At 44.5% G+C, this 22,079-nt stretch overlaps 2 protein-coding genes across 4 annotated transcripts in view; one reads left to right on the forward strand and one right to left on the reverse strand.

Annotated features, from left to right (window-relative positions):
* ATP6V1H (ATPase H+ transporting V1 subunit H) overlaps positions 1–11,479 on the reverse strand; it is a 61,291-nt gene extending 49,812 nt beyond the window's left edge. For both annotated transcript variants that reach the window (XM_082859102.1, XM_082859101.1), the window contains exons 1-5: positions 11,307–11,479; positions 9,810–9,953; positions 6,148–6,250; positions 4,873–4,962; positions 346–459 (exon numbers count right to left, since the gene is read on the reverse strand). In XM_082859102.1, coding sequence (XP_082715228.1) covers positions 346–459; positions 4,873–4,962; positions 6,148–6,250; positions 9,810–9,913 — 411 coding nt within the window. In that variant the 5' untranslated portion in view covers positions 9,914–9,953; positions 11,307–11,479. The remainder of the gene's footprint in view (positions 1–345; positions 460–4,872; positions 4,963–6,147; positions 6,251–9,809; positions 9,954–11,306) is intronic.
* Positions 11,480–16,056: 4,577 nt separating this feature from the next.
* The window catches only part of RGS20 (regulator of G protein signaling 20), a gene marked incomplete at both ends in the record, with an annotated part of 76,523 nt that continues 70,500 nt past the window's right edge, over positions 16,057–22,079 (forward strand). For both annotated transcript variants that reach the window (XM_082859103.1, XM_082859104.1), the window contains one exon: positions 16,057–16,221. In XM_082859103.1, coding sequence (XP_082715229.1) covers positions 16,057–16,221 — 165 coding nt within the window. The remainder of the gene's footprint in view (positions 16,222–22,079) is intronic.

The raw sequence follows: 22,079 nt of genomic DNA on the forward strand, positions 1-22,079 counted from the left end.
GCTTAGCTGCTCCACAGCATGTGGGATCTTCCTGGACTAGGGCTCGAACCCATGTCCCCTGCACTGGCAGGAGGTTTGTAACCACTGCGCCACCAGGGAAGCCTTATCAAAGGCTTTTATCTCAATGAGCTCATCAAATGCTCTACAAACTTGAACTGTGTCAAAGCAACCCTGCCTCCTCTGACCTCCCAACACCCCACATTACTAACATCCAGTAAGGAAGCGCTGCTTTGAAAAGTCGACGTCAGAGCGGTCACTCCTCTGGGTACTGGGACATTACCAAGTCACAACTGGCCCGGGTGCATTTCTTCCCTGAATCAGAAATGTGACCAATTCAAAACTTACCATATGAACAGTAAAGAGATCCTGGCGATTCAACATGGGCAGAAAGTAGGACCAGGCAGTGTTCTTGCTACGTTTAGCATAGTCAAAGAAAATGCTAACGCGCTGGTGATTTTCCTAAAAGAGAGAAAGAAAAAAAAACCGGAAAGAAATAAACATCACTGATCAGAATGCATTTTCCTAAAGAATGTAACGATTATACACTGCTTCTCAGCCTTTCATTTTATGTCCCCCTCAATCCATGTTTTCTCTTTCCAGTCGGTATGAGATTTGTCTCCCTGTTTTTATTACAATGGGGCAGGGGGTGACGATGGGGGCAGGGGGTGACGATGGGGGCAGGGGGAGATAGTTTTACATAAAATCACCTTTAATTATTATGATTAGTTTAAATCAGGTGAGCCACGATAACAGACCCCCCGCAGGTGTAGCAACTGAGTTACATCTCTCCTCAGCCTGCCCCTCAGTGCTGTCTGGACACCTCCACCCTCCTTCCACACAAACAAAATCGGGAAGGGCAGGGAGATCCCAATTCAGCTCTCGATGGGAGGACCAGCAGGAAGCACTTCAAGCTACTCACAGACAGGCCAGGGAAACAGGGCATCAGAGAAACCTCGGACGTCTGGGTTACCCTTACACACTGTGACAGGAAAATCGGGGCACATAACGACAGCAAAAAACAGCATAGCATACCAGCAGGTAGATCAGAGGAACAATTACTTCTTAGTTGAAACCATGCAAACTACCTGTCACCGAAATTTTCTCCGCATATCGCTAGCTGAAATCCACTATCTGGTTCACTAAGTGAACATGGTGGTTAAGTAGCAATATTTGGTAAACAGCACAAATAACCACATAAACAATAATTTTAACTCTCAGATCAACATTTAAATCTTTTGAAATACAGTGGTTTTAACTTTGGTCTGTGCTAGCAGTTACCTATTTGAGGAGTAGACTACTATCTCTTTAAGTAACAAATCATTATAGTCTAGACTAACAACTGAAATAGTTACGATACCGAGTTCATCAAAGAACTCGAAGTTCAGGTAGGTCTTCATTAACTCCACTGGTGGACTATTTTCAAAGCTAAAATTGTAATTCTCATTGTACATGTAAATTAACAAAGTCCCCTACACACAGAAAGAGCAGAAACTGTCACACGTTTAACTAAGGTTAAAACCCATCTTCCTCAACAAGTCCTTCATGGATTTGATTCCTGCTTAAAAACGCACCTCCAGCCACTGCCACTCCAAGCACCCAAATCCACATCTTTAACAGAATAAGGATAAAGCCCTCTCAGAGGCACTGAGCAACTGATACTAATATGCGAGCACAGAAAACATTTTAATCTTCAAAATTATGTGCTAAAAACTAAACACGTGAGGAAAAACAAGCAATTCTTCCCCCAAAGTATGCCATTCGGATGTGTTAAGAATAAAAAGACTGGATTGGAAATGTGTAACAATAGTCTTTAAATGGCACACAGACTCACGTGGTGAAAGTGTGCGCAAATTTCTCAATGTAACAAAATTTTACCAATAAAATCAATTGTCAGAATACGTTTAATCAGTAGCTAAGGATAATGGCAGCTACGTACGTCTAAATCTCTCCACAGATCTTTCATTAACACAGGTCAACAAGAACAAATGAAACTATACACTTGAAGATGTCCTGCCTCGGACACCGCCTTGATTGGCAAAAATGTAAAAACCTGACAGTGCCTTCTGTTGGCAAAGCTGTAGGGAAACAGGCATTCTCACACGTTGGTGGGAATACAAAATGGAATATTTGGCAATATCTTAACAAAACTGCATACATGGTTCTCTTTTATCCAGAAATCCCACTTCTAAGGATTTACCATGAAGTACACTCCCAACAACAGGAAAATACATTTGCATAAGGTTATTATCTTCATTATTTCTAATTACAAACTATCGTAACTGCTGTTTGCCCGACATCTTAGCGAGGCCTCAGTGGTAGCAGCTGCCCTCCAAGCTTGAGATGCCCCCAAAGAGAAAGATGCCAGAAAGTCGGCCACTAAGGACAAAGACCCGGAGAACGATCTAAGGGCAAAGCCAAAAAGAAGAAGTGGTCCAAAGGCAGAATTCGGGACAGGCTCAGGAACCTGGTCTTCGTAACAAGGCCACACGCGGCCAACTCGGTAGGAAGCTCGCAACCCCAGCTGTCGCCTCTGAGAGACGGGAAGATTCGTGCTTCTCTGGCCAGGCCAGCCCGTCAGGAGCTCCACAGGAAAAGACCTAGTGATGGCTTTTAAAACAGCTCAAGTAACTTACACGAGAAACACCAGAGGTGGAGATGCCCCAGCTGCTGGGAAGATGCATGAGTGGTCCCACCAACTGCCCATTTTGAAAAATAAAACTTTATTAAACCCAATATATGTGTACCTGAACCAACCTCAATGGCTATTACATCAGAGGCCGATTAAGTAAAATATGGTATATCTACTAATGTCCTCTGTAGCTGTCAAAAAAAATATGGGAGATTGAACTGAAATGGAATGATTTCTGGCATATTGTTAAGTGAAACAAACAAAATACAACAGACTACGTCTAGTATGTATTTCTGTATAAGAAAGAGAGGGAAATAAGAAAATACATGTGTACCTGTACGCAATAAGAAAAACAGGAAGGACAAACAGAAGTCTACGACATTATGACCTACAAGAGGTGGGTGGGAGTGTGGGCAAGGGGGACTGGGGACGCACCTTTCTGTATAGTTTTTGACTTCTGGAAGCATGTAAATGTTTTACATAATAAAAAATAGTAAAAACCAACAGGGGTGAGGAAAAAACTGAAGTAGATTACAAACAAAAATAAATGAAGCTGACTATTTCTGGAAAAATAATATAACCACACTAAAACAAACTTGAACACAATACTCTGCACAACCTCGTTTAAAGACGAAGTACTGCAGACAAATACTGAACTCCAGGCAAAGGGCTTTTTTTCGGGTATGCGGGTCAGCAATTCTGAGCCGACTTCCTCTGTATCACGGGTGAGTAACAGAGGACGAGATGACTGTGCCCACTCGCCGGCAGAGAAGACAATCCAGCACGGAACGGGGGCCTGGCATGAACTCGGGGGCGGGGCGGTGGAGGGCACAAACTGGAGATGCTCTGTGTGAACTCACGGTTCTTAATTTACGGGTTTGTAAATGTGTATAAAAATCGAGGGAATTTGTGCATGTGTGAGTGTGGGTGGGTGGGTGTGTACGTATCAGTAACACCAGGGTCTGCAGGCCAGCTCACGGCCTCCTCATTCTAGTCCAATCATAGTAACAAGGGTTACCAAGGCAGACCACAACACTCCCCATTTATCCTGACCTTACTTTCCTAAAGGAAAAAGTGCCAAGAAAGACGGAGATCATTCTCAGACGGGCTTGCATCAGTCCAGGCTGGACAGCCATCCTGAGATGATTAAATCACAACATCCCTGTAAGTGATACGATGGCCCCTAGATGGGCAGCACCCTTCCTCCTAACCTCTGGGTCCTCGGGAACAGTTCGCCCAGTGGTTGCACACAGTAGGCCAGCGATAAATGCTCTTCCTTGTAAAATGACAGACAGACGCCCTCCAAGCAGCCAGACTGACTCTTTTCTTCAAGAGACAGGCAGGCTCTTGAGTCTTCAAGACTCTTTTCCCTGAGACGTGCAGACAGGCCTTGGATTTTGCAGCCAGTTGGCCTGTTTCAGAAAGACTGCTCTCAATACCAACAATCTAAACCTAGATTATACTCGAGTATAAAATACAATATTGTGGGGGCTTCCCTGGTGGCGCAGTGGTTGAGAGTCCGCCTGCCGATGCAGGGTATGCGGGTTCGTGCCCCGGTCCGGGAAGATCCCACATGCCGCGGACGCCTGGGCCCGTGAGCTATGGCCGCTGAGCCTGCGCGTCCGGAGCCTGTGCTCCGCAACGGGAGAGGCCACAGCAGTGAGACGCCCACGTACCGCAAAAAAAACAAAAAAAACAATATTGTGAATAAGGGAGGCCCTCTGTGTTTACGGACAACAAAGCAGTAAATAGAAACTTCACATCACTGGAAAAGTCTCAGATGATAGCCAAAATGCTCTCCAAAAACACCATGTTTCTGAGGGCAAGCACCTTGACTACAGTCAGCACTAAACCCCCAGGGCCTGGCCCTGGCCCGGGACACAGGGGCACTGAAATCTGCTGAATGACTGAAAGAAAAGAGCCACATCATCTGTGAGTAGGCAGAGCATCCGGAAAGCCTCAAGGAACGCACCGAGCACTGCTGCTGTCCAACACAGAACTCTGAGGAAATACAGGAAAAAGACATACTGATTCCCTGACATCCTAAAAACAACACAATAGCCAGTGTGTGGGCAGTCCCATCTTTACCACCATTAGCAAATTACAACTCACACAATGAAGAAAAATATACTATCACACTCTGGAAGGGAACCAGTGCTCTAGGTGAAAGCTTATAGAAGTGCTGTTACTGGGAGAGCACAAAAAGGTGAGGACCAAACGTGTCAGGTGAAGAACACACCCACCTGCAGCGTGTCATCAACCATGGTGAGTATGTACTGAACCGTCTGCTCTTTGGAGATGTGAGTCATCAGATTTATAAATGTCTTAGCACACTAGAAAAAAATGAAATGAACGTTAACCACTGTTTTCAAATGTGCAAACACAACATTTTAATGGAATTTCATTAAAATATTATTTCTCTTGCCTAAGTTAGAATGCAGTTATAGAAAATGCCTGCCTCTTACAAATACTGTGATGAAGTATGGGAGGACCAGACTAGGGCTTGCATCAGTTTTTTAATAATTTCTAGTGACGTCAAAATTTTTGGGCTTCCCTGGTGGCGCAGTGGTTGAGAGTCCGCCTGCTGATGCAGGGGACACGGGTTCGTGCCCCGGTCCGGGAAGATCCCACATGCCGCGGGAGCAGCTGGGCCCGTGAGCCATGGCCGCTGAGCCTGCGCGTCCGGAGCCTGTGCTCCGCCACGGGAGAGGCCACAACAGTGAGAGGCCCGCGTACCGCAAAAAAAAAAAAAAAAAAAGTTTACTATTTTTAAATAGACAGACCTCACCACTATCAACTCTTGATACCGTAAAGACTAAGTTACGTAGACAAATCTAATATTATCATTCGTTTTGGGGTTTTTTTGTTTGTGTTTTTGGTTTTGGGGGTTTCTTTGCTTTTACTAGGAAACAGAATACCAGAGCAGCACAAGTACAGGAATTCAGTACAGGCACTGGAATCAGAAGGCTCTGACCAGTCTCCACCCTATGATTTAACACCTATGTCACAGACTCTCTAGAATTCAAGAAAACTGGCACCCACGATGATGTTTCCTCCCAAATTTCCCAGGATTGTTGTGAGAATCAGGCTGAATCGTATACGGGCTCCTTCGGCCAATCAGGGCACCGTATCAGAAAATCTGATGGACAGCGGAGTTAGATGTTATTCTAGTGAGAATACAAAGTAGAAAAAAATTGCTTAAAAAACAGAAAAGTTAAGCAACTTTGAAAATACTGTATACTCTGCAACAGTAATTTCCACGCTAGGAATCTATTCTAATTCAAAAAAATTTTTCAGAAATGCAGAAAAGGATGGAGGAATAAACATACTCAATAGGACATTTTTTCCAAAATTAACAAAGAAAACTAGAGATCTCTCAAATGTCTTCCAATAAAAAAGAGTCTTTAGTTAAATTATGATGCCTACCTACAGTGGACTATCACATGGTCATTGAGAAAACTTCTAGAATGTCTAATGACACGGGGCAGTGTTCATGGTCTAATATCTCAACTGATCACCTGACTGCCTTCAGTCTGAAGCATCTCCTGCTTCTCCTCAGGACTTCTTTTCTTTTCAAATCTTTTAATGAATTCGCAGTCTTCGGAAGAAATCATCTGCCCCCTAGAAAGAAAGAACAAGGTTTTCGTTCAGCAAGAGTTGAAGAGCCACTGGGACCAAGTGATACAGGATGCCCTGCGTCTCTCCTCTCTCTGCGAGGGCTGACACCAGACCCTGGTGTCCCACGGCCCTGCCGTCTGAGTCCAGCCGCACCACCTACAACTCATGGGCCTCCCAGGCCCTGACCGGAGCTAATTTACCTGCAAAATGGGAACAAGAACCGCATGCCTTTAAGGGGCGGAATTGAGGATGAAATAATTCACATGAGGTGGTTAGCACAGGGCCTGGTCCACAGGAAACACTCACTAAAATGCCACCTCTGGGCCTTATCCAAGTCTCAGCCTATCTCCGTCCCAAGCCAATTTACTTGGCCATCTAAGTTATCAAGACAAAAACCCCTGTATACAACTTTCTGCAATCATGTCCTCCAGCATATTCTTTCCTTTCAGACCCAGAAAAATGTGACCAAACCCTCTCTGAAAACAGCCCCATCCTCCCAGCAATCAGCCCGCACTCCATCTTCTTCCCCACTCCCCAGTGCTAACTAGTGATCTGAACTCCAGGCCAACCTCTCCCAGCCCCACTCACAGATCACATATATGACACAGGCACTGCACATCCTACAGGGGCAGAACTGAGGTCACGAATATATACCCCACACACACTCTATCCCCCAGCCAGGCTGATGGGACGATGGAAGCAAAAACAGACACTGTGCCCTGTTTCCATTAAGACTAAGCACTTCACCTATCACAGTTGGTGACTCTCACTGCCCTGTTAAAACTGTACCTCCAGGGAACAGTGCCAGCAGAGACCCCCGGCCAGGACCCGCGGGCACGTGTGAGACGCGGGCAGCCTGCGCCAGGCAGCAGCAGGGCACCTGGACAGAGGCAGTCAGACTGGGGACGGGGCCTGGATGTGCGGACCTGGGCCTGGACGGGATGTGGACTGTCAGGGACAAGAAGAGAGGAGAGGACTCCTAGGTGTCTGGCCTACAGAGCTGGCACGTGTGGGTGCCACACTCCGGCCTGCAGCAGCCTGGGCGGGGCTCCACCAGCCGACCTGAAGCTCCCCGAGCCCTGCGCGTCCTTCTGAGTCTCCAGTCCCCGCCCAGAGGCTCCTTCCCTCTCGGCAGCTCCAGCCCCTCTGCCCATGACTCCCACAGGTATCTTCATGTGCTCCCTGAGGACGTCCCCAGTGCTGCTGGGTGATGAGTCGCTCCCTCCTTTTGTTATCTGGGAAAACTTGACATATGTCTCCATTTTAATGCTCACCACAACGCATTATTTAATTTTTCAGTTAAAGGTTTGCTTCCCCATTGAACTTTAAACTCGGGAGGAAAGACACTATTCTAACTCGCATCCTCAGGACAGTTTTACTGGATTCCAGTTTGACCGGAATAGCCACGCCCATTCGTTTATGGACTGCCTACCTGAATGATTAAGAAGTTTAATCACATGTAAATACACTTTAAGGCACGGGACTTCCATAGTAACATGTTAATGTGTGAGAGATACTGGCCTTTGACACTGGGCGATTCTCCCATTGGTTTTACTCTATCAGAAAACAATGTGGCATCAGATTCACTGGTAACTCACGGGTCCCGTCCAGCCCCCAACAAGCTGTGAGCGCTCTGGGGCTGGGGGGAGGACATCTCACTCCCACTAGTGTCCCCACAGCCAGCTCAACAGAGGCACACGGCTGACACGTGGGGAGCATCTGTATACGGACGTACAGAGTAGATGGCTTCTATAAAGGAAACCCACGAGCTGGACAACAGAATAAAGGACAGAAGTAGGAAAAAAGGGAGACTATGACTTATGTGGTGGGGAGGCCATGGAACAGGAGGAACAGCAGAGAAAGCAATTAAAAATCTCCCTGTAACTACGAACGTTCCAAATGCCAATGCGAGGGAATGCCTGTCCGTCAGCCAGTGCTTTATGATCAAGTTCAATATTACTCTATTTAGGTTATAAACAGTCGGGCTTTATGAACATGAAACTCCTTGTCTTCTAGTCTAAACACACTCTGGACTAAGATTAGGAAACAGAGCTCAAAATCCTCATTTCACAGGGGACGTAAACAATTACACAGATACAGATGACCAGAGGAAACATCAGAAAGTCCCTCTCGCTCCTGCCCTTGAACCTGTGGCCTCACCATGATCCACTCCCTTAGACCGGGAAACCAGAACTCATCCTAGGTACTTTTTCACCCTCATACATCAAAGTGATCACTAAAATCTTCTCCAGTCTCTCCAATTCTAGCCATTCCCACAACCCGAATACTGCTCTAACCTGTCCCTAGCTCCAGGCTTACTATCCACAAATCTACCCTCTACACTGAGGGAAGAACAATCCAACCAAAAGGCAAATGTGATTATCTAACTCCTGCATAGAACTATCAGTTATTTCTAATTCCTCCAAAAGTGAATTTAAAACTGTGTTCCTAGGGCCCAGAAATAGACCCCTAAACATACGGTCAGCTGATCTCCAAATGATCAGTTTATATATCTGATAGATATATCAGATATATATATATCTAGTAAGATATATATATCTTACTAGACTACGAGTTTATCTGTTTGTAGCCCCAAAGTCTGGAAATAATGCCTCAAAGTTGGCAGGTGGTTATTAAATGTGTGAGGAGGAACTAAATTAACAGAAATAAATGGGATCATTTTTGTACACTGCATATACCTCTTAGAACAAAGCAAACTGCTAAATATAAAACTAAAGCTTTCCCAATTTGTTTTTCAAAATATGCACGCAAATCTTAACTGAATTTCCTTAATAACTCACCGTTATGAATATACCAAAATAAACAGATATGAAGTAAAGTCAACATGATAAAGTATGATCAAGGATAAATGAACACTCACTTTAAGATAAGTACAGAACACCCACATGCTAAATCTTAACACACACAAGGAGGGGGAAAGAACTAAAATTTATTGAATGTATTCAACACACCAGTGCTTGTATTCAACTGTGCTAATGCTTTAAACACACGATTTCAGCAACGCTCCCATGGGATATGTATCCCCATTTCACATTTACTTTAGTGAACCTCAGAGGAGTTAAGGGATTTGCCGAAGATCAGCAAACTAGTAGACACAAGAACCAGAATTCAAACTCAAGTCTTGAAACTCAATCGCCTGCTCTTTGCTAGTTGTCTGAGCCCTTCTGCAACACCACCCGTCCCCACGCTGATCACCAAGGCATACGGGGCGGGGGGAGTCGGGCAGGCTCTGCCAGTCATCCTCTTCCTCCCTCCAGGGCCTGAACACTCCTCCTGTGCTTCCTATTCATCCAAACAGTACCACTTTCCAGGCAGAGAAGCTCAGAAGTGCTGTGGCCACTGCTGCCTCCCAACCAGAGCCCCAAGCTGTTTCCATCACACTAAGCTGTCTCCCTGTGACAGCTAATTATTCTAAGGAGGAAGTGTTTTCTTCCACATTTATTAGTATTTTTCCAGTATTTCTCTCACAGAAGCATGACCATGAAAAAGTCTGAAGCAAAGGCACATGATTACCCATGATTCACAGAAAAGCAGCACTTACTGAAGGTAGGACTGCCAGTTCACTTTGTTGGCACGAACTTCTGCGGCCTTGGCAGCAATGATGTTGGTTGGAACGGCTGCATCCACGGCACCCCGGATGTCCATCTTGGTCTAAATTTATGATCTTGAATGTTTTCCTGCGGACCTTCAATTTTGATGCAAGGGAAAACCAGAATACAAGGTGTGTTTGTTTTTTTAACAACTACTACTATTATTATTAGCAATAGCATCATTATCACCTTAATCTCTACAAGCATTCAACTCAAATACTAAATATCCTAAATATTAGTTATGCCATTATATTTCAAATCTTGTCCCATTATGCACTGTTCCATAGAAGTGTTCTCTATAGGTTTTTACTTTTCCACGTAAGGTTTTCTAATTATTGGCACCAATATCGCAGTAAGATTTTTAAAGTAACCATGTAAGATACTGAATTAAGAAACCATGCTTAGAATAGGCATACAAAATAGGAAAGTATTTTAAATGTACACAGTTGAGATCAACTTTCCTCTTCTGACAGAGAAAAAATAAGAACCTGCATAGTACAGATAGGACCAATTATTTTATTTACATTTACTAAGCCTCATTTTAAAGTGGCATATGAAAAACCTACATGTCCTTTCTAACATTATTTACTCAAATTAAAACACCCAAAGTGGGAATGCAGTATCTTAGAAGACAGAGCTTTCTTTTTTCAATCAAAATTTATAGCAGCTTCAAAGTCAATACTGGGAGAATTTTTTGAAACAAATAAAGATTACAGTTTAGGCTCAGCCAACAATGAGAGACTGGTCTGATAATATGATCCTACAATAATGAGCTTTTAAGTAATTCTCACTCCTAAACTTAAAGATAGAAGCTTCAGCCTGATTTTATCACAACACAAAATATAAGTTCCGGTTTGCAAAATAGAAGCTCATAGTTATGACCACAAAGAAGCTTAAGCCACACCCCGAATTCTATTCCAGGATCCCAATGACCTTAGTCAGTTTGGAAGTAACCTCTACATCTGAGGCTGTGCTGCATGAACAAACACGGGCAATGCGGACTGGCTGGGCCCAGGTGAAAACAGACTCCGTCCGGGCCAAGCTGGAACCTGGGATCAAGCGGGCTCAGCCCCAGCGGCCCCTCCTGCGGCGGCTGAAGGTGCCTCAGGGCGGTCACCTAGGTCCCTGAACAACTCGAACCCCCAGCCGGCCCAATCCTGGGGAAAGCACACCTTTCACCCGTCCACCCTCTCTCCCCTGCCCTTCTCTGCGGAGAAGGCTCCGCAGTTTCCAAAACCCCGCTGAGGCCCGGAAGGCAGGAAATCGGGGAACCGGGGCCGGAGGAAGGCAGGCGGCGCCTGGGCGGCAGAACCCAGCGCGCTCCAGGGAAGCGGAGAAACCGCAAGCTCGCCTCGCCGGGGTCGGGGTAGGAGCCGGGGACCGGGGCCGCAGACGGCACGACCCGAGCGCGGCCTCACCCAGCGAACCCGCGGGACCCTCCAACTCACCCCGAGGCGGCGGGAAGATGCGGCGGTCCGCAGTCGGGACCGCCGGCGTGCTGGGGCGCCGAGTCGGGTCTCCTGCCGAGTCCGCAGGCCTGAGCGGCGGCGGGGACGCAGCGCCAGAAAGCGAGCCCGATTCGGCACCGAGCGGACGTGAAGGGCCTCACAGGCGGGAGGAAGCCGCAGTGGAACAACAGAAGCGCAGGTCACGTGAGCCGAGGCACGTGACCGCCCGGAAGACGGGGGCCGGGAGGGCCCAAAACAGCCAGAGGAGCGCCCTGCGCGCGAGAGGGTTTCTCTGAACGCGGGGCTGGGGGCGGGGCGGACACGCGGGGACCCCGCACCCCGAGACCCGGCGGCCCCGGGGACGGAGTCCGAGGGGGAGAGCCGGGCCAAAACTCATCTAGCTCAACCGTCATTCTGAAAAGTTTAATTTAGTGCTTTGAAATCGGTTGACTTTCACTTGGGTTTGACAAGTCAGTGAAGCAGGCGTTCTTATTCAGTCTCAATATGAAACTGATGCTGAGACATGGGTCACAAAAGTTATCTTGCCCTAGGGCTGCAGATTTAGCGAACAGTGGATGTTCCATGCCACAGCTGCAATTATACTAAAAAAACAAAACTATTCCTGTTTAATTAAAATTCAAATTTAATAGCACCCTGTATTTTTCTGAAAACCCCGTTTTGAGCCGAAGTTTTCCCCAGTCCAGGCCTCAGCTTCCCTCTTTGTCTTAAGATAGTAATGAGTAACGCTACACTGCAACTAGTGAGCGGGTATAACATAATAGCATATTGTTTTTGATAGCTGCTGAAAGAGATTTGTAGGTATAACCAATACATTTCTCCTACAAATGTTAAATTTAAGTCAAGTTTTGAAAACAAAACTAATATTATACACTGATTACAAATAAACACAGTAGGAATAGTATATAATATTGCATTCTTTTTCTATTGCCGCTGTAACGAATTGCCACAGATTTACTGGCCTAAAGCAACACAAATGTATTATCTTACAGTCCTCTAGGGCAGAAGTCTGAGGTGGGTGTCACTGGGCTGCGGATGTCTGGCTGGGCTGAGTCCTCCACGCCGCTCCCCAGGCACTGGAGGAGGATCCATCTCCTTGCCTTCTTCAGCTTCCTCTAGGAGTTGCATGGATTAACATCCATCAGCTTCCACGCACTCTGAGATGTTTATGCTCTTAGATGCAAGTCTCTCCATCCTGCCTGTTACACTGACCCTTTAGGAAATGTCCTTATACTTGGGAATAAAGCAAAATAAATACACATTTGTCAATAAGTACTTTACTCACCTTCAACAAATTGTAAAATTCTTTTCTCATACAAACTCTCCTTCCTGCAATCTCCAGGACACTTGCTTTACAGAGAATTCCAGGGAATGCCAGTCAATGCTGCAGTTCCACTAGTGTACACACATACACACACACACACACACACCCTCAAATATGAAAAAATGTTTACTAGGATCTCAGAAGCACTGTGTGTGCAATGTTTTATTAGGAGACTTACTTAGATAAAAATCATTAACAAATTAAACTTAAGAAGATGAAAGAACGTTCATACAAATAATTTTTAAGTAGAAAGAAGTTTCTGAGAGGGAGAATGTTTACAAGTGTCGGGAAAGTGCTAAGAGAAATTAACAAATGTTCAAAGGAAATGTTTCCTCCAATGTTTGACACCAGAATAGAAGATGCAGAAATGAGAGTGGGGAAGTGAGGAAAAGGCTGGTGGACCTAAATGACATCCTTAAAGAGAAACGCAAACGATTTGGTTTGCAGGGTGGTGCAAAGCCATGGTTTCCGGCCCCAGGGTATGGAGATGTGGAGGCTGGTCCCAACTGTACTATCACATGTAGCCCTTGGACACATCACCTGATATCCCATGCATGTTTCCCCATCCACAAAATGAAGAAGATGATGGGAAGGAGGACAAGACACTCTTGATGGTCCCTTCCAGCTCCGGAAATCATACAGGTCAATTTGAGTCTACTGATACCACCTATTCCATTTTCGTTCTGGGAATCGACAGCCAAACACCAGGTCCTTAGACCCTCAGATTTGCAGTTTATTCCCAGGGTTGGGCAACCATCACTGCAATCAGTGTAATAACATTCTTCATCTCCCCTAGGAGAAAACTCTTACTCATTAGCCATCATTCTCCATCTCTCCCCAGACCCTCCTACCCTAGGCAACCCCTAATGTATCCGTACGTTCTGTATCTATAGATTTGCCTGTTCTGGACATTTTCTTATACATGGAGTTATACAATATATGGTCTTTTGTGACTGGCTCTTCCCACTTAACATAATGTTCCAGGTTCATTCACGTGGCGGTACGTATCAGTGCTTCACTCCCTTTTATGGCTGAATAATATTCCATTGTGTGGATATACCTCACTTTGTCTATCTGCTCACCAGTTGATGGGCATGTGGGTGGATTCCAATTACTGGACATTTGCGTGTCTTTGGTGAACATATGTTTCACTTCTCTCGGTTCAGTGCATATCTACAAGGGAATTGCTGCCGCCAGACTGTTTCCCAAAGTGGCTGCGTCATTCTACACTCCCACCAGAAGCGTGTGAGAGTCCCAGTCGCTCTGCATCCTCCCTATCACTTGCGATGGTCTGTCTTTTTTACTAAAGCCAACCTGTTGGGTGTGATGTGGTATCCATTAGTGATTTGACTTGCATTTCCCCAGTGGCTAAAGATGTTGAGCATCTTTTCATACGCTTTTTGGCCATTTGCATGTCTTCTTTTGAGAAATGTCTATTTAGACAATTCACTCATTTCTAGTTGTTTTTTTTTAAGAGCTCTTTTTATATTCTGGATACAAGTCCCTTATTATGTATGTATGATGTGCCATATTTTCCCCTATTTTGTGGGTGTCTTTTCACTTTCTTCATGATGTCCTTTGAAGAGCAAACGTTTTTTATTTTGATGAAGTCAAGTATACCTATTTTTTTCTTTTGTCACTTGTGCTTTTGGTATTGAACCTAAGAAGGCTTTGCCTAATATTTTAGGCAAGGTCACAAATATTTTCTCCTATGTTTTCGTTCAAGAGTGTTATAGTCTTAACTCTTATATTTTGGTCTATGATTCATTTTGAGTTTTTTTTTTTAATAAATTTATTTATTTATTTTTGGCTGCGTTGGGTCTTCGTTGCTGCACGCAGGTTTTCTCTAGCTGCGGCGAGCGGGGGCTACTCTTCCTTGCGGTGTGCGGGCTTCTCATTGCGGTGGCTTCTCTTGTTGCGGAGCACGGGCTCTAGGCGCATGGGCTTCAGTAATTGTGGCACGCGGGCTCAGTAGTTGTGGCACATGGGCTTCAGTAGTTGTGGCTCGCGGGCTCTAGAGCGCAGGCTCAGTAGTCGTGGCGCACAGGCTTAGTTACTCTGCAGCATGTAGGATCTTCCCAGACCAGGGCTCGAACCCATGTGGCCTGCATTGGCAGGCAGATTCTTAACCACTGCGCCACCAGGGAAGTCCATGTTCAGTTTTTAATGTGGTGTGAGGTCCAACTTAATTTTTATGCCTGAGGCCGTCCCGTTGTTCCAGCACCATTTGCAGAAAAGACAGTTCTTTCCCAATTGAATTGTCTTGGCACCTTCGTCAAAAATCAACTGACCGTAAATGTGTGGGTTCATTTCTGGACTCTCAAAACGTTGATATATGTGTCTATCCTTATGCCAGCACCCCAGTCTTAGTTACTGTAGCTTTGTAGTAATTTTTCAAGTTGAGAAGTGTGAATTCTCTAACTCTGTTCTTATTTTTTAGATTGTTTTGGATATTCTGGGTCCCTTACAATGTCATATAAACTTTAGAATCAGCTTGGTCAATTTCTGCAAAAAAGGGAGCTGGGATGTTGCTGGGGATTGTGTTAGTTTTGTATGTCAGTGTTGGGGGCCTGGGATCATTTTATAAAGGAAACTTCTGCAGTTTGTAGTCCCCAGTAATACATACCTGGGATCCTTACCTCTGTGCACCCCCAGAGCCAGCAGAGGCTACTTGGGCATTAGATACCATTTGAGAAAAAGGTATTACGGTCTATCTGTTTGTACTCTGTTTAATAATCTTATATTTATAAAGCACTTTACGAATAGGAAGTGTGATGTAGAAGCCAAGTCTTGGCTTAATCACTAGAGGACTAGTTACCACCTAAGAAAATCACTTCAATTAATTCTATATGACCTAAGTAAAAAGTGGAATAATCCTTGGGCTTAAGTTTGGGTATGAGTTTAGCACACATTTCCATCCACAAAGCTGAGTGCTACTAAAGTGACCTTTTAAGAGACCCAGATAGACCAGGTGGCTCCTCTGCCTCTTGAGCGTATAGCCCCAAATTGTCAAGTATCACACACTACGAACACAGAACTTTGCCACGCAATCTATTTCCTTTATCATGATATACTAAGCAATATATCACTTGAATCATGTCTTTCAGTTTTGATTTAGCATTCAACTTGAATTAGGAATACGCTGCTACCTGTAGAGGGCAGTCATAACATACCTGGATGTTCAAAATCAGAGGCTCATCCCGGAATAGAGCTAACGGTCTGTGGATAAACTGCTGACCCACAACACAGATAATCCTTTTGCTTCAGTTGATGTAACTTTGCAGGGAGGAGCCCAGCAGACTGAGCGACACACCAGCACCAGCCAAAGGAAGAGAAACAGAGTGGACCCTGGGCCGGTGGTGTTAAAATCAAGCTACAGGACTCATTTGGAGACTTTACTGTAAAAACATGCCTAGGCTTTCCCCAGACAACCAAGAAGAACTCCAGAAACATTTCTCCAGACCATCTATGCCGATACAATTTCTGCTTCCGCCCAGGGCTGAGGAATATAATGCGAACATTCATCAAACAGTGGAAAATGAAGGAGGCACCATAGCCAGGCACAATGTCAAGGTAAGACCATCTCCACAGTCCGTGACCTTTCTTGACAAGGAAAGGGTTTATCCAGAAAGAATATAAAACCGCAAGCAAGCTTTAGTGCCAGTGATCACTTTATCTTATTGATGATTTACCAAAAATGCTTCCAAACCAAACCCAAGAGAGAAACTAGAACCTTGATAATAATTACCTGATCCTCCCAGTTTTCTCCAATCTAAACAACTTCCCTTTACCAAGGCAAACAATCACATTTTGTTTGTTTGTATGTTTCAGGAGGTAATGTTTTAAAAAGCAAAAAACCTAGACATAGATTTTTGTGGTTCTTGATATTAACCCTTAGATATTTTTCTCTGATATAAAAATTATATCCCATATAGTAATGAAAAGCTTTCTACAAAAATTGCTCGAGAAAACAAACTGATAAACTAATACAGGCACATAAGAACATTAAGGGGCTTAGGGGTTTTTTTCCTAAAGTCATAGTTTCCTAGGTGAATTTCCTAAGCGTGAATTTCTGCCACTAGATAACAGGATTTCCCTAAAGAGTAACCATTTTCCTGCTCCGTATTGTGTGTATCTTTGCAGAAAGTACAGTTTAAGTCTGTAAATCCTCTTAACTATAAATAGAACCACCTCTTCAAAGGTTATTCATGTGGAGGGAGATGGGCACGTGTTAATACCTCTGACAAATAATGATCAGAACTCAGAATTAAACGCTGCAAATCCTACGACAGCAAACCTGTCCGAATCCGGTAGCACTAGAAAATCTATCTGTCCCTATGCTCATATCCTCATGATAATCATTATTTATTTGTAGACTCTAAGTATCTGGATCTGCCCTTTCCCCAATGTTATTTTAACCGATTGGCACAAGGAGAAGAAAAATTGTGGGTTTTTTTAGTCATTAGGAACCTTTTTCTGTAGGAATGTACTGACCTTTACTTTCGAGCTTTCAGACAAATAATACACGAATTTCCACACCTCCTCCTATCACCGAAACACTAGGTCTTTAGGAAACTGGAATGAAAAGGGATAGAATGGCCAGAAGTCCTTAATTAATGGGCATCTAAATGAAGGCAACACACACAAAAGAGATTTCTAAAAGGTAGAATTTGGAGACAACGCTGAGGAAGCAGGCGGCAATAACAGTATATGTCGTGTGTGTGTGTATATAATATACATGTATGTATATATATAATATGTGCATACACACATATCATGTCAAAGATCTAACTGCCTTGGAGAGTATGCTTTAAGCAGAGTCATAGGCAAAGGACTGGAAAGTATCTATGAACGTGCAGTACACATTCCGACAGCGTCCTGGAATCGACAGCCCTAGGGTGCTGGGCCCTCCGAGCTGCCATCCTGACCTCATTAACCCAGGTAATCAGGTCCCAGCCTGTGCAGCAGCAGGTGCAAGCAGTCAGGAGTGATCCAGTTGGGATGCTACTGGCCTCTCCACTCAGTGTTGCCTTTTTCTATTGCGACTGAACATAGATGCACATTGAGGCGGCCATGTCCCTTCATCTAGCAAGGATCAGGATGGTAGAACTCAATGCATTTAATTCTACAAATATCACTGAGTCCCTACTATCTGCAAAACGTTGGGCTAAGTTTTGAGAAAGAGAAAGATGTTGTCCTTCCTCTCCACAGACTCACAGTATTATCAAAACTGCATCCTATCAGCATGAGTCCTGCCAATACTAGAGGTTATCTATGTGATTACACCCTTTCAATCAGTAAGACGCTGAGATGGAATATGATTGATATGGAGTAAAACAACTGAAAAAGGCCTAATGAAAGAGTGGAAAAGGTGACATTTAAGGTAGACAGGAAATAATATCTAGAAATGGAGAGAAGTAAGCAAAACATGGGCTGAAATGTGTCTAGATGCCCAGAGGCCACGGTCTTAAATGCACAACTATCTGTAAAACTTTTAGGAAAAAAATGACAGGAAATCTTTATAACCTAAGGCAGGCAGAGTTCTTTCTTTTTTTTTCTTGCTGCATGCGGGGCTCTCACTGCTGTGGCCTCTCCTGTTGCGGAGCACAGGCTCCGGACGCGCAGGCTCAGCGGCCATGGCTCACGGGCCCAGCTGCTCCGCGGCATGTGGGATCCTCCCGGACCGTGTCCCCTGCATCGGCAGGCAGACTCTCAACCACTGCGCCACCAGGGAAGCCCAGGCAGAGCTCTTATATAGCAAAAGCATAGTTCATGGAAGAAAAACTGATAAATTGGATCCCATCAAAAATAAAAACCTTTGCTCCGCCAAAGACCCTATTTAAGAGAATGTAGAGACAAGTTACAGACTTGGAGAAAATATTTGCAAGCCCCATATCTGACAAAGACCTTGTAATTAGAAATATAAAGAACTCTCAAAACTCAAGAATAAAAAACCCAAACATTCCAAGTAGGATATGGGCAAAAGACGTGAACAGGCATTTCATCAAACAGCATACACAGATGGCAAATAAACACATGAAAAGATAGTCAGGATCACTACCACTAGGGAAATGCAAGCTAAAAACACAATGAAATATGACTACTCACCTATCAGAATGGCTAAAATGAAACATAGTGATGAAACCAATTTCTGGCAAGGATGCAGAGATGCTAGATCACTCAAAGATTGCTGGTAGGACGGCAAAATGGTACAGGCAGTGTGGAAAACAATTTGGCTGCTTCTCACAAAACTAAACATGCAACTATCGTGTGGTCCAGCAATTTCACTACTGGGCGTTTATCCCAGAGAAATGAAAACCTATGTTCACACAGACTCCATATGCTAATGTTCACAGCAGCTTTACTCATAATAGCCAAAAACTAGAAACAACCCAAAAGTCCTTCAAGGGATGAAGGATTAAATAAACTGTGGTACATCCGTGCCGTGGAACACGATGAACCAACTAAGAGGAATCAACTACTGATACACAAAAGGAATGAACTACTAACACTGCCCCTGGGATCAGTCTCCAGGGAATGAGGCTGAGTGAAAAAAGCCGATCCCAAAAGGTCACATTCTGTATGATGCCATTTATATAACATTGTTAAAATAAAATTAGAGAAATGGAGAATAGATTAGCGATTACCAAAGACTAGAATGGCGAGGGTGGTGGATGCAGATACAAAGGGGTGGTTTGAGGGAGCTTTGCAGGGATGAAATACTTCTTTATCTTGATTTTGGTGGTTACACAAACCTACACATGTGATAAAATTGCATAGAACTACACTCACACACACGCTCGTGAAATCTGAGTAAGCTCTTAGAATTGTACCAATGTCAGTCTCCTGGTTTTGATGTTGTACGACTTATGAAGTTCCCATTGGGCGAAACTGGATGAAGAGTGCGTGGGACCATTGTGTAGATCCTTTTTTGGAACTTCCGGTGAATCTATAATTATTTCAAAATTAAAAAAAAAAGTAAAAGCCCTCCAAAGGCAGGTTAGACTGAAATAACAATACATTTATGTGTTGCATAAATGTGTTGCCTACATTCACTGTGGTTCTCTTCCTGTTGTTCTTTTTATTTGAATTCTTAACCAATTTCATTAGGTCAGTAGCACTGACGTCGTTAGACCTGTTTTAGAGATGAGAAAACAAGTTTGGAAAAACTTTTGGTTCCATGTGTGAAGTCAGCTGAGTGGTGATTTGAACCTAGGTTTTTCTGACACTGATGTCATTACTAATTCGATAGATGCTGGCAGTGTTTTAGAAGCAGGCTATAATCTCGTGGGCTTGAAGCCAGTAGCCTCGATAGCGATTTCTCTGTGCATTCTGCCCAAAGCAGCCCAACACGGCCACTAGTTTACTACAAAATAAATTAACATTCCCCAAACATACACACGCACACACACCACACACACACACTCACGAACTTGGCTTCGTCAGAATTCTTTTTTCTCCACAAGGATTTTTGCTTCCTTCCATTCAGGGCACAAAGTACAAGCGGGAGGTGGGGTGCTCCCTGGACCAGTCACTCTTTCTAATAGTAAACGTGAGAGAGAGAGAGAGGAAACTTTCCAGCCACACTGGCAATAAGTCAAGTCATCGACCCATCCATCCATCAATACAGATATATACGCATATGTGTGTGCATTCCTTCCCAGTAATAAAAGTGGGCAGAGCTTAGACAAGAAAGTGTTCTACACAAAATTACTGTTCATATCATTTCAATGTCGATGCCCCTCTAAGAGCACAGACTCCTAAGTGCTCTCCTGTTCCAGATGTGTGACCCCTTGGGCGTCTGATCAAAGCACTTGTTTTGAGACATTACACAGTAAAAGGAGAGAAACCAATTCCAAGGCCCCAAAGGGCACCTATGAAGACAGCGGAGCTTTGTGTGGCAAAAACGATAGAAGAAAGAAGAGAGGAAAAAATACCTTAGTGAGAAAGGAATTATGCTTCTAGTATCCAGCACCTTCACATGAACGTACTCAGAAGACAAAATTGTTCTGTCCTGCCTCCAGTTGTGAAAGGGTAAGTTCGCTGAGAAGGACAAAGGTGGTTCTTATCTTTCCGAAGACCCTCTGAAAAGAATTCTGTACCAATCTGCTTAACACCTGAGAGGCTCGCAAACCGGCTTAGGGAAAGGCTCACCTGGAAGTCTGTCGTGGCTACATCTTCCGTCCTTGGCGCGCACGGGTGAGCCGGGAATCCTTGGGTTCCTACTGCAGGTGTTTCCAGGGGAGCAAAGGCAGGAGGGCTCACCAGGCTCCAGACTCAGGGACTTCTGGGAAAATGTGATTCTTCCCGCCAGTGGGAATATCGTGTAAAACCCAGTGTCAGCGTCTTCATTCTCCACAAGATTTTTCTACTCTGAAAACAACTATACAGAAAAGATCCACATCAGTCCTATTCTTCAAAGTTTTAGATGAAAACTTTTAAATACAAGGTTTGATCACGTTTACCAACTTTTTTTAACATTTAAATAATTGCCTTTCAGGCTTTTACGTTAAAGATTGGGTTTTCGCCGCTGGATTCTATTTTTAGAGGCGAACATCTCCACCAGCGCCACCAAATAATTCGGCTGAGCAAAGGTAGACTATGTTTATGGGCTTCTTTGCTCGTCTGAAGTTTTTCTGAATGAGAATGGGTTAGAGGATATATAGCATTAGGTAGTTTTCTAACTTAGCTTGAGTTTGAAACTTAGCTTTTGTTCTTTCTTTTTTTTTTAAATGAATATATTTATTTATTTTTGGCTGTGCTGGGTCTCCGTTGCTGCGCGCGGGCTTTCTCCAGTTGCAACGAGCAGGGGTTACTCTTCATGGCGGTGCGTGGGCTTCTCATTGCGGTGGCTTCTCCTGTTGTGGACCATGGGCTCCGTAGTTGTGGCTCGTGGGCTCAGCAGTTGTGGCTTGCAGGCTCTAGAGCACAGGCTTCAGTAGTTGTGGCACACGAGCTTAGTTTCTCCGCGGCATGTGGGATTCCCGGACCAGAGCTAGAACCCGTGTCCCCTGCATTGGCAGGCGGATTCTTAACCACTGCACCACCAGGGAAGCCCTTAGCTTTTCTTCTTGAGACTGTAAACCTAGAGTTTCTGGACACACAAACGAATGGCAGTATTTCTAAAAGTGGTGGCTCTGAAGTGCTTCGTGTATGTTACCAGTCACACCAGGCTCAGGGCACATGGTAAGAAGCCTCTTATTCTTCGGTGTCTCCGGATTCTCACACACGGCTTGATTTCCAGGGTGTGTGACAAGAGCCACACAGGGCTTCTCTGCAGCCCAACCAGCATCGCTGCCTGGAGAGTCAGCCTAAGGAGCCAGGTGCTTTCTGCTGCCACTGGTGGCTTTGTTGTCGGTTGACATTGACTGAACCACCATGGCATACTCACATAGGACACAGAAGACACGTCTTAATAACTCGTGCCCGTG

Source organism: Leucopleurus acutus (genome assembly GCF_964270905.1).
Source record: "Leucopleurus acutus genome assembly, chromosome: 17".
Taxonomy (NCBI): Eukaryota; Metazoa; Chordata; class Mammalia; order Artiodactyla; family Delphinidae; genus Leucopleurus; species Leucopleurus acutus.